Source organism: Podarcis melisellensis (genome assembly GCF_964234715.1).
Source record: "Podarcis melisellensis genome assembly, chromosome: 5".
NCBI classification, from domain to species: domain Eukaryota; kingdom Metazoa; phylum Chordata; class Lepidosauria; order Squamata; family Lacertidae; genus Podarcis; species Podarcis melisellensis.
In genome coordinates, this window is record NC_138537.1 from 96375784 (window position 1) to 96388338 (window position 12555).

General features: G+C 43.7%; 1 protein-coding gene across 6 annotated transcripts in view; it reads left to right on the top strand.

Annotated features, from left to right (window-relative positions):
* Nucleotides 1-12555, top strand: part of PCLO (piccolo presynaptic cytomatrix protein) — a gene marked incomplete at its 5' end in the record, with an annotated part of 247616 nt that overhangs the window by 156940 nt on the left and 78121 nt on the right. For 5 of the 6 annotated variants that reach the window (XM_081911645.1, XM_081911646.1, XM_081911647.1 and 2 more), the window contains one exon: nt 3770-3906. In XM_081911645.1, coding sequence (XP_081767771.1) covers nt 3770-3906 — 137 coding nt within the window. Of the gene's footprint in view, nt 1-3740; nt 3907-12555 lie in introns of all 6 variants that reach the window. The other variant, XR_014168472.1, reaches the window with a different exon arrangement.

Below are 12555 nucleotides of genomic sequence, written 5' to 3' on the forward strand. Positions count from 1 at the left end.
TTTACATTTTGTTTTGGTTTCTACTTTTTGTGGTTACTTAAAGCTTATGCGTTCTTACTTTAAAAGTTGTCTAAAACTTCCATTAAGGGAGTGGAGGGAAGGTATGCATCATTTTACATGCCCTGCTGGAACCATTCCTACTCGTCTTAAGATCCAAAGTTTGTCTAAGGTCTCAGTTTGCTCCATTGAACATTCCACTTTTCTTTTCATTCCTGAGTTCTTCAAGCCTTTAAATCATTTTTTTCTTCATAAAGAGAGTAATAACTGCTAGCAGTCCAGAGAAAACAAAAGGAATGAGATAACAGACTGACTGGAGTAAAAGAGGAATTAAATCTATTTTTGTAACCCCACCCCTCAAAACAAAAAAATTACTCTAGCCACTCTCACCAAAATATCCTAGGTTTTCATATTCTGTAACTCATAAATACATGCTCTCTCTCTCTATAAGGTTATAAAGAAGCATAACACTTACATGGCATACACATAACACCTTTTCTGAAATGTAACATGGCCCTTTGACCATTCTTCTTGTTTCACAGTTGTCAACTATGCTAGCATGTAGAGCCCACTGGAATTTTAAGTCATCTTTGCTCCAGCAATCCTTTTCATGAAACAACAAACATTTGCATCCACATCATTGACACCATTGCTTGTTTTGTATGAAAACTGCAACTCTGCTTTGTATCTATGGCTGGGGTTTATGGGTTAACTCCATAGCAGGAATTGGAAACTATATCCGTGCTATATCAGGAGCAGCACCAGAACTCCAGGAATCATGAAATGGTAATATCAAACTCATTATGTGAAAGCGTTATTGGCAAAAAGTAGCCCATAAATTCTTTCAGTTCGAGTAATGCTATACAGATCATACTGTTCACCATGATCAAAGGGGAAAAAAGTTTCTTTATATGCATGAATATACTTTAAATTACCGTGTTGCTATGTCTGGAGACAGATATATGACATGAACCATAGATTCTGAATACAGATAGGTAGCCGTGTTGGTCTGCCATAGTCAAAACAAAACAAAATTCCTTCCAGTAGCACCTTAAAGACCAACTAAGTTAGTTCTTGGTATGAGCTTTCGTGTGCATGCACACTTCTTCAGATACCAATTCCTTCCAGTAGCACCTTAAAGACCAACTATCTGAAGAAGTGTGCATGCACACGAAAGCTCATACCAAGAACTAACTTAGTTGGTCTTTAAGGTGCTACTGGAAGGAATTTTTTTTGTTTTGACATAGATTCTGAAAGTTGTTAAGAAAGGAGATGCAATTCCCTAAACGAACATTTTAAGAATGTGTCATTGCATTTAACCAGTGTGATCTTCTAGTTAAAAAATGTCTTTAAGCAGATTAGAATTTCTGGGTTCATGTACATTCACAAAAAACAAAGGCATTTGGAAAATACCTAAAATGCAACATGCAAAACTGCTGGTTGAGAAGCCTCTCCATTCTTACTCTTGCACCTCCTAAACTTTCAGAGGCCAACTTTTGTAGAGTCAGTTCACATATGAGGAGAAAGTACCAGTGACTAAGGGCGTTGCATTTGATTTTATCTTTACAAAAATACAGAAGCAATGAGCATCAGGCCAGCACCCAAGACAGAGATAGTGCTAGTCCTTAAAGCAGCATCAGTTCCACAAAAAAGCAACGATAAGGCATTGTTTGGTGCCTCCAAGGCTACTACATGCCAGCTGCTGCCACAATTCCTCATTTACTTCCTGCATTATAACTTTGAAATCATTTCACCAAAGTCCTCTACCCAATCCGATGAGGTATGCTCCATAGCTAGTAAGCAGCAGCCACCAAAAACCATGGGATAAATTGTGCCATCTCTTAGAAGATCTTTGTTCTGCCTTTTTCATATCTTGTAACACCACTACAGTGGTGCCTCGCAAGACGAAATTAATTCGTTCCGCGAGTTGCTTCGTCTTGCGATTTTTTCGTTTTGCAGAGCGCGGATTCCCTGGGTATTAACGGCTTTAAGAAAAAGGAAGCAAACCCGCAAGACGATTTCGTCTTGCGAAGCAAGCCATAGGGAAAATCGTCTTGCAAAGCAACTCAAGAAACGAAAAACCCTTTCGTCTTGCGCGTTTTTCGTCTAGCGAGGCATTCGTCTTGCAAGGTACCACTGTATTTCAAAAGTAGTAATGTCAGGGTTGTATTGTTAGTAACGTTAGTACTGTAGTCTAGCGAGTTTGAAAAGTGCAGTCCTAGTATTTAGGGCATTATATCCTGGAGTTCCTAAAAAGGATAATCCCTTATTCAAAAGTTTTAAGTTCATCCTGGTTTAGGGGATATGACGACAAATTGAATGCCAAGTCTGTCTTCTACAGCTGATAAATTCTCCATTTTTGTTCTTACTAAGTATGAAACGATGCGGTGCAAGAGATTTCATCTGCCAATTTGAGGTGTTTATAGCAATTAGTGTAATTGTCACACAGGAGATATCACTCTCTATTTTCACACAAGAGTTCCACACCAGGGAAGAGCTTGTGTGCCACAGTCAATCTGTCCTCCTAATTTGCTCTAAATGTTCAAATGCAGCAACTAATGGAGGGTGGAGTGACCATTGCAGGAGATAAGGGAAGTTGATGATTGTCTAGATCCTCTGGGCATCTCCCAAGCATTAAGCTCTTAAAGACAGTGGATCCTCATCTGAGTGAAAATTTGGCAAGCCTATGATGAAACGATCTTGTAAGGTTTAACCGGATCATTTAATTTGCATGCAGAAGGTCCCAGAGACTGAACATCTGGCGTCTCCAGGTCGGGCAAGGAAAGACACCCTGTTTGAAACCTATAGGGACTGTGGGTCTGATTAAGGAAAAGGTAGCTTCATGTGCTCCTGTGTCATTGATTGATTTAAATTTATACAATGGTGCCATAGGCTCAAGATGTTAAAAAAAAAAACATTAAAAATACACATTTATTTTATTTTGACCATTTATATACTGCTTAATTACAAGTGTATCTAATTGGTATACAATTATTAACAAGTGCAATATAGACCAAATCAGTTCAAAACTAAATATAAAATCTGAAGTGACTTAAAATGTCTGCTGAGATAAGAACCTACCTGCCACTAACCTGCTTTAAAGAGTCTTGCATCTCTACTGGCAAATATCCTGGCTCAGAATTTTGTGGACATGAAGATGGAGAGCAATTCAGAACTGGGAAAAATCTACCAAGAATGATTCTGTGCGCACCCTTATTTCTCCTACAGCCAAACACTTGATTGACAGAATTAATTTGATTCAGTGTTGGTCACTTGTTCTGTATTTTACATGTTTTATTGTATATTACCATGATACTTTTAATGAGTTGGTGGTTTATAAACACTTATATAAATAAATAAATAAATAAATAAATAAATAAATAAATAAATAAATAAATAAATTATATAAGGTGAGACAGTGATGGAACTGAGAGTCCATAAGGAGTGGTGCAAAGGGTTTTATGAAACTACCTGCTAAGAGGAAACACCTCAGAAACATATTCCAATGGAGTATTTCAGGAACCAAACAAGCCCAGATAAATTGTTATGGCATTTTGACATAACTGCAAAGGGTCCGCAGTCAACAAGGCTGGGTCTTCTCTGTCACTTTCTACTAACCTGAGTTTGTCTGCTTCCACTCTTGCCTGCTACTTTTGCTTTAAAATGCATGGCCAATTATTAACTGCTATATGCATGTTGACTGCGCACACCAGACTATTGCTCTTCTCACATCTCTGGCTCAGAACCTATGACGTGTCCTTGGTTTTCAAAGCCTACCACCTGCGCCAGGAAGAAACGGATTGGTTCGACAAGCCCCGGGAGTCTCGTTTGGAGAACGGACACGGTTTTGACAGAAGACTACCAGACAAGCTAGCTCACTCGAGGCCACCAAGTCAGCATCAAGACCAAGTAAGGAGGCTATGTTTTTAAGCACTGATGTTTTTAAGAAGATTCATGTGTCATACCATCTCTCATAGCTTACAGTAGACAGGCCACTCAATTTGTCAAAATGAGGTTTAAGAAAATTCCACCCTTACTCTAGAATACCAGTGCTCATTGTAAAGACAAAGGCAAATATTGTTATGTGCAGCCCCAATTCTTTGAAAATTGAGAACTTCGGGGTGCAGTGTTTACTTGGGTACATTTTCCTTTGTCATGAACAAAGGACATACATGGGGAGATACAGTTTAACTGCATGGTATGTCCCTAAGCTCAGTGCTTCGTCACCACATTCCCTCGTCCGGTGAAAATAGTCATGAAACCTCACCCACACACCTTTTCGTTCAGTGCTACCTGGGATGGAAGTACTGTATTTTTAGGGGTACCAATGAAGCAGCAATGTAACCTTAGAAGCATGTGTTAGGACAGCCTTTTCAATACTCATAGGGGATCTGAGAATTGTTTCCAGCATCCTCTGGCACTGCAAGGGATTATGTTGATAGAATTATGTATCTTAGATCAGCTGTGATTCCACATTGCATCTCTTGGGGGTTCAAGAGTTCACAGACTCATTGGGGATCCAGTCTGCTTTGCAGTTATGGACCAACTCCTGCGGGCTTTTCTCATATCTAAATAACACATTACCGTATTTTTCGTCCTATAGGGCGCACCGGCCCATAGGACGCACCTCTTTTTTTGGGGGGGGGAATGAATAAAAAAAATTATTTTTCCCCCCCCGCCGCGGCTGCTGCCCCAAGCCTTGCGCACACCTGCCCGAAGCACGGGGCACCCTCCGGAGGGCTCCACGTGCTTCAGGCTGCAGGTTGCCGCCCCAAGCCTCGCGCGCCTGGCAGGACCTCCCGCCAGGCGCGCAAGGCTTGCAGACACTCGGCCGAAGCACAGGGAGCGCTCTGGAGGGCTCCGCGTGCTTCGGGCGGCAGGCTGCTGCACCAAGCCTTGCGCGCTCGGCAGTACCTCCCGCCGGGCGCACAAGGCTTGTGGACACTCGCCGGGGCTGCAGGCTGCTGCCAGCAAGCCTTGTGAGCCCGCAGGAACACCCGCCAGGCTTGCAAGGCTTGCGGATAGCTTCCTGAAGCCTGGAGAGCGAGAGGGGTCGGTGCGCACCGATGCCTCTCGCTCTCCAGGCTTCAGCAAAAGCCTGCATTCGCCCCATAGGACGCACACACATTTCCCCTTCATTTTTGGAGGGGGAAAAGTGCGTCCTATGGGGCGAAAAATACGGTACATAAATGCATCCTATGTGCGGTTTGTATGTCTTGCAATATAGGACCACTATCCATTACACAGGTTTATAATCACGAAGCATATGAGATACATTTTCAGATTACATTTGGCTGGAAGGGAAAAACAAGGGCTGGGAATTAAAAAACAATCTGTTTTGAGGGCAGTGGTTTTTACACATTGTCATGACCTGTAGCTACAGCCACTGTGTAGTGGAAAGGTGTGACTCACAATTCCAGGTAAATTGTATTGTGCACTTGCAGTCTGTACCCTTCAGATGGGAGCCAATGAAATAAACAAAGCTGGTCTAGGGTCAGTTAGGCAATTATCTCCCATGAAAGGGAGTAAAGAGTCTCAGTATTTGCCATAGCAACCTCATATCAAATTGATTCAAGAGACAGGAAAGTGGGCTGCAACCCTATACATGTTCTGAATTTAATATAATATACGTTTGAGTAAACATAGATGGGATCCTACTTTTCATCATTTTAAGAATGACTGCTTACACAATGAGGATACAATAAATAGGATAGAATTCTGTCCTGGACAAATATTTGCTATATGAGTACAGAAGAGTACCCACAATATACACTGTGTGTGAGAGAGCAAGAGACAAAGACTCCTGGGAGCTGGAAAAATGCAATGTCCAAGAAACAAATCTCAGTTTTAACTTGTAGAATTTAGACTGCATGAAACCCAGTGAAGGAAGAAGCTTCTGTATGCAACTGATTTGGCCCAAAGGTGATCTGAGGAGACAACTTAAGTAGATAGACTTTTGCTGCCACCTGAGGTGCAGATGGAATTTTTGACTGGGAATCCAAACCCCGTGTCTCACCTACAATATTCATCGTGGACTGCACTGCAGGGCTCATCAACTACTCTCCCTAAGCAGAGCTCCCTGTCAGCAATAGGGAATAATAGTGTATCACACTGCAGGCGTCTTGTCTACTATTCTGTCAGCTTCAGGCCAAACCAATCCCAAACCTATAATAAGGGTTTCTCTTGACACTTCAAAACGTCATTGTAAACCACTAAGAGCTTGACTTCAGTAATCCGTGCTGAAGTTCTGTTTTAAGTTCTGTTATAAGTAGGTAGTGCTGTGGTCTAAACCACTCTTGGGCTCTCTTGGGCTTGTTGATCAGAAGATCAGCAGTTCGAATCCCCGCAACAGGGTGGGCTCCTGTTGCTCTGTCCCAGCTCTTGCCAACCTAGCATTTCGAAAGCATGCCAGTACAAGTAAATAAATAGGTACCACAGTGGCGGGAAGGTAAATGGCATTTCCGTGCGCTCTGGTTTCCGTCATGATATTTTGTTGCACTAGAAGCGGTTTGGTCATGCTGGCCACATGACCCGGAAAGCTGTCTGTGAACAAACACCAGCTCCCTCGGCCTGAAAGCGAGATGAGCCCTGCACCCCATAGTCATCTTTGACTGGACATCACCGTCCAGGGGTCCTTTACCTTTATTTTACCTATAAGCAAGTCTGTTCTGGCCAACCCCCTGCAGAGGACAATGCAGTATGAGAACAATGAATTGCATTTTCTTTGGAATTTGTATCAACTAGAATGATGTCATCTGCTTTGTTTATATCTCTGTGCCTCTTTCTCCATTTCCATCTGGGAGAAAAAATAGACGATGAGACACTGACGTATAACTGCCCACTTTCCAGTCTCCTCCTTACCTCCTCTGTGCTTTTTTATTTTTCTCAGCTAACATTGGTGGAAAAATTAAAACCAGTTCGCATATAAAAGTGAACCTACGTAATCCAAACTTTCCAAAATTGTAGCTCTGTGAGGGGTTTTGTTGGAAGCCTCCCAGAATGACTGAGGCAGCCCTGTCAGATGGGCAGGGTATAAGAAATATATTATTATTATTACACCACAGCCATCCTTTGAGCTTCCTACTTCCCAATATTTTGCAATGCAGTTATCCAGTTAAGTAATGTGAACAAAAACGCATATACTGAGATAAAGTGTGCATAGAAATGCATAAGTTAATAAAATAGCATTAAGAATGCATTATATTACAGAAAACTGCATTGCAAAAACAAGTATTAAGCTAAATCACATGCATAAATGTATACATGGGGAGGGGGAATTGCACTACAATGCTGGTGAATTTTCATGACTTTTTATTTTTTTAAAAAAAGCATTGATATGGAAACGTGGAAAACTGAGGAATTGACAGGAACTGAAATGGACAGATTTGCCCTTTCCTACTCTCAGCGGGCTTCTCCTGCTCAGCTGCCAGCTGTTCAGCAGTGCTTTGAAGCCTCCAGGCTGTTGGGTCTCCTCTTCAATAACCACTTCCTTTGCCCCAACTGACTCCATGTTCTGTGGCTACTGAGCATGCTTGTGGCTGGATTGCACCTTTAGCCTACACGGAACCAGCCCAGCCATTAGGTGGGGTGAAGCCGCCGCCATCACTGCCACCTCAGGTGGCACCAATTTTCAGTGAGATCTTGTGAGGTTTCACTGGAAATCTGTGGGATCTTGCCAGATGTTGGTGCTGGTGCCACTTCTCTGCCACCAAGAGAAACAGTAGAGCAGGGCAGCAATTCCTGATTCACCCCAAGCAGCGAAACAGGTTGCCAAGGGCCTGGGCCTGTATCGGAACTCACCCATGAGCTTTGCAGAGGGAAAGGTAGTTGAGAACATGGTATTATGCTTTTTTCTAGCAATATACTAGAAAATTATAAGATTGTTCACTTAAGAATTGCTTTCCATTTCATCCAAGCTTTCACACCTTTCTTCACATCAGCTTCCCAAGTATATGCTTTTTGCTTTTCTTTTTTGGTCATTCTCGCCTCAGTTCTCTATTATCCTCTATTACCATAGGATGGTGTAAATAGAATTCTCAGACTACAATAAATTAAAACACAGACCAATTCAAACCTGCAGGAAAAAACCACAAAATATAATTATCCTTCAGACTACCACAGGTAATGGGACGCAGGTGGCGCTGTGGGTTAAATCACAGAGCCTAGGACTTGCCGATCAGAAGATCAGCAGTTCTAATCCCCACGATGGGGTGAGTTCCCGTTGCTCAGTCCCAGCTCCTGCTAACCTAGCAGTTTGAAAGCACGTCAAAGTGCAAGTAGATAAATAGGTACCGCTCTGGCGGGAAGGTAAACAGCATTTCCGTGCGCTGTTCTGGTTCGCCAGAAGCGGCTTAGTCCTGCTGGCCACATGACCTGGAAGCTGTACACCGGCTCCCTTGGCCAATAAAGTGAGATGAGTGCCACAACCCCAGAGTCGGCCACGACTGGACCTAATGGTCAGGGGTCCCTTTACCTTTACCTTTACCTTACCACAGGTAATGGGCTGCATATTCTTCAAAAAAACATGCCCTTCATACGTTGGAGACTAGCATGTCAAGGAGAAGGTTTTCAGACTAGCTTTCTTCCTGAGGTGCTATCCAGGTGCAGGATTTTGTTTGCACCAGAGAGCATTCAAAAAAGCAAATCATCACCTACAGTTTAAAGTGGTAAAGCCCTAGGCAAATCATATTGTTTGCTTTCCTTGAAAATGTAAATCAAGTCCATGACATTCTTGTTCTTTACAAGACTATTATTTGACTTAATTTGTATTCATGACTCCCGTCTGAGCCTTAAAATAATGATTCCCACCCCCCTTTAGTTCTTTAATGTACTAAGCATTAAAATCTCAAATCCAGTACGTGGCCCCATTTCTTTCGGTCTGTGCAAGCACATTATAAAGAAACAAATTTGCTAAAAACCATTTGGCCAACAGCACTCACCAGCCCGGATTTGCTTGGAGGTCACAATAAATATGCAGTTCAGCAGACATCAGAGCCACCAAAATGACAAGCAGGGGAGCTCCAGCCAAGAAGCAGCAAAGCTGGCTTCTTGCTTTCTCACATATTTTCCCCAGAAGCTGTTTAATCTAACAAATCCAACTTCTGTTTGAACGTAATCTGCAGTAAATTCAGAGGTGACCTGTAATTCATCTAACTTTAATTCCCAGCATTTCCTGCAGTGGGACATCTGATCATTTGAGGGATGAAGGGACAGGATAGTGTAACTTACATTAGGAGCTAAAGAAATGGGGCAGATGAACCAAAACTGCAGTTGCCTCAAACTTCCTGTACACTTGAATATAACCATTTCCTATGTTCTAATTCCCTACACATGGGACACGGGTGGCGCTGTGGGTTAAACCACAGATCCTAGGACTTGCCGATCAGAAGGTCGGCGGTTCGAATCCCCGCGACGGTGTGAGCTCCCATTGCTCAGATCCTGCTCCTGCCAACCTAGCAGTTCGAAAGCACAAAGTGCAAGTAGATAAATAGGTACCGCTCTGGCAGGAAGGTAAACGACGTTTCTGTGTGCTGCTCTGGTTCTCCAGAAGTGGCTTAGTCATGCTGGCCACATGACCCGGAAGCTGTACACTGGCTCCCTTGGCCAATAAAGCGAGATGAGCACCACAACCCCAGAGTCGGCCACGACTGGACCTAATGGTCAGGGGTCCCTTTACCTTAATTCCCTACACAGTACGGACAGAGCAGAGTTCTGCCAGGCCAAAATATGGGCTATAATCATCAGTTCCTGTCGGGACAACAGTCTTTTCAGAACAGTCCCAGGACTGTTCTGAAAATCTCAGGCACATCTTGGGTGCTCCAGTCTGCAGGTTTTTAGCATTAGCCAGTCATGGTTTTACTGCTTTCCCTGGGAAAATGATAACTTATTTTTCATACTCCAGATATAGCTGGATGTGTGCATAGATGCATGCATGCACACACATTCCACTGTGTTTTGTCCACACTAATGGGAATGCATAACAAAACCAAATGAACAACAGAGTAATGAAGCACTGAAGCTTGCTATTTTAGCATCTTGTTTATGCTTTTCTCATTAAGCCTACTGTACAGTTCCTGGTTGCTGTTTTTTAATGTACGCATTTCAGTGTGAATGAAAAATCACTTTTAACACCACCCTACAAAACACTGCTAAATGTTAGCAATCAGAAAGAAAACCGTGAAGATGTGTCCGAGTAGGAGGGTCAGCTGCCTGAAACACCATTGTTCACATCGAAACCACATCTACACCTGCGCATAGTAGACAGCTGCTCCATTCGTTTACTTTTGCGAGCTCTCCATATGGAAGAAGCACAGGGAAGATACATAACAATTGGATGGCAACTGCTTGTAGATGCTCCCTTAAAAATGAGTTTAAAAATGTGTAGAAGCACTCCAACACACTCACACAGCAATCCACATAGAATGGGGTGGTTGTGCAGGAGACCAGTAGCTGAGGCATGAAGGAGCGAGCAATGATTTCTGCATCAGCCCTCTAGCCTTACTCAGGAATGTTGCTTCATGACAGGTTGTATCCTGTTGGGAAGAACAGAGGCCATTGCATCAGATGCTTGTACCCGTCTATTTAAAAAAAGGATCAGTCTTGAGCGGAGGGCTGGACTGAGTCACCAGATCTGCTCCCATCTTACTTACTTCAGCCAGAATGCCTTGGGTGCCCAGAGGCATTCTGGGCTAGGGAAGATGACAGCGGCTCCATGCACACAGCCTGTCACATTTCCTCTAAGGGTCAGGAAGTACCGAGAGGACTTGCCAGCACTCCCAGCTGCAGCATCTTTCAGCAATGTTGCTGCTGCTCCTAGTCCTCTCTGTGCTTCTGATGTGCCAATCTGAAGTTCAAGTTGCAGACTCTTGTTGTTGGCCCTTCTCCCGCACATCTGACCACAGCCTGACAACAGATTTAGCACACACAACTTTTCTCACCCACCCCTCTTATTTTCATGCCACGTAAGGTTTTTCCCTGGTATACTTTGGGAAGAAAAAAAATTGAAGCACCTTAACTGGAAGCCCATTCATTTAGATCCTTCTCAGACGAAGGTGCATTCCCCAATGCATCTGCCTCTCGTATAAAAAATGAACAAGCTAATCTAGTTTTTCCTCAGGATTTTAACGTTCAAACCCACTTGTCATGGAATCATAGAATAGTAGAGTTGGAAGGGACGCCAAGAATTCAACCCCCTTCAATGCAGGAATCTCAAGTAAGGCATCCATGGCAGATGGCCATCCAACCTCTGCCTCCAAGGAAGAAGAGTCCACCATTGACCGAGGGAGACCATTTCACTGTCAAACACCTCTTACCGTCATAAAGTTCTTCCTGATGTTGAGGCAGAAGCCATTGATTTGAGTCCTATCCCCCAGATTAGGATAAAGCAGACTTGCACCATCTTCCATGTGGCAGCCCTTTAGATATTTGAAGATGGCTAGCAAATCCCTCTGTCTCCTCTTTAAGCATCCTTCATAAGGCTTGGTTTCCAGACCCTTGATCATCTTCCTCACCCTACTCTGCACATGTGGTCACCCAACATTACAAGCTGTCACCCCCACCAGTTAACTCTTCTGCCGACAAGCACGCAGAGTCCTATTTCTACATGTGTCATTCATAATACTGTTGCACTCCTCCCCAATCTCCAAGAGGTCTGAGATTCCATGGGTTCCAGGCGCTTATCCAGGGTTCGTGTTTCCTTCTGAATGAAGGACAGCAGAGAATGTGGTGTCTTATGCTCTATGGGAGGGATTCATAGCAGGGCCTTGCTAGCCCTACAGCTGCTGCCTTGGATTCCAACAGAAATCTAACCGCTCTGACTCTCACTGCCCAGCTTGCTGCTTTTCTTCTAGCTCACATCACTCCACTCTCTGCTCTCCACTCTGCCTCTGTCCTTTTAAGTACCTGCAAGTTGAGGAAAGGGATTGCACACATTTGTCTTCTCCCACAGAGCCCCTTCCTTTGTTCCCCTCAGTGGCTCATCACCTAGGCCAGGGGTCAGCAAACTTTTTCAGCAGGGGGCCGGTCCACTGTCCCTCAGACCTTGTGGGGGGCTGGACTATATTTTGAAGAGAGAGAAAATGAACGGATTCCTATGCCCCACAAATAGCCCAGAGATGCATTTTAAATAAAAGGACACATTCTACTCATGTAAAAACACGCTGACTCCCGGACCATCCGTGGGTCGAATTTGGAAGGCAATTGGGCCGGATCCAGCCCCCAGGCCTTAGTTTGCCTACCCATGACCTAGGCTGTCACCTCACCAGGAAGCTAGCCTGGCTATTCCAAGAATTAGAAGCGGGGACAGGCATATAGCCTAACCTCTCTCCCAAACTCCTGCCAATCCATCTCTGGCCTTCTAAAAGAACCAAGGCAGACAGGGTATTTCAATTCTAAAGTCAGCCAGCCAGAGAAGGAGGTAGAAGGCAGAGAAGCTTTTTCATCAGGATAGGTTCGCTGCCTTGATGGAGCTTCCCTGATCAACACAGAAGTTTTATATTCTGATTTTATCCTGTGGACCACCCTGAGACCTGCGGGTATAGGGCAGTATATAGATTTAAT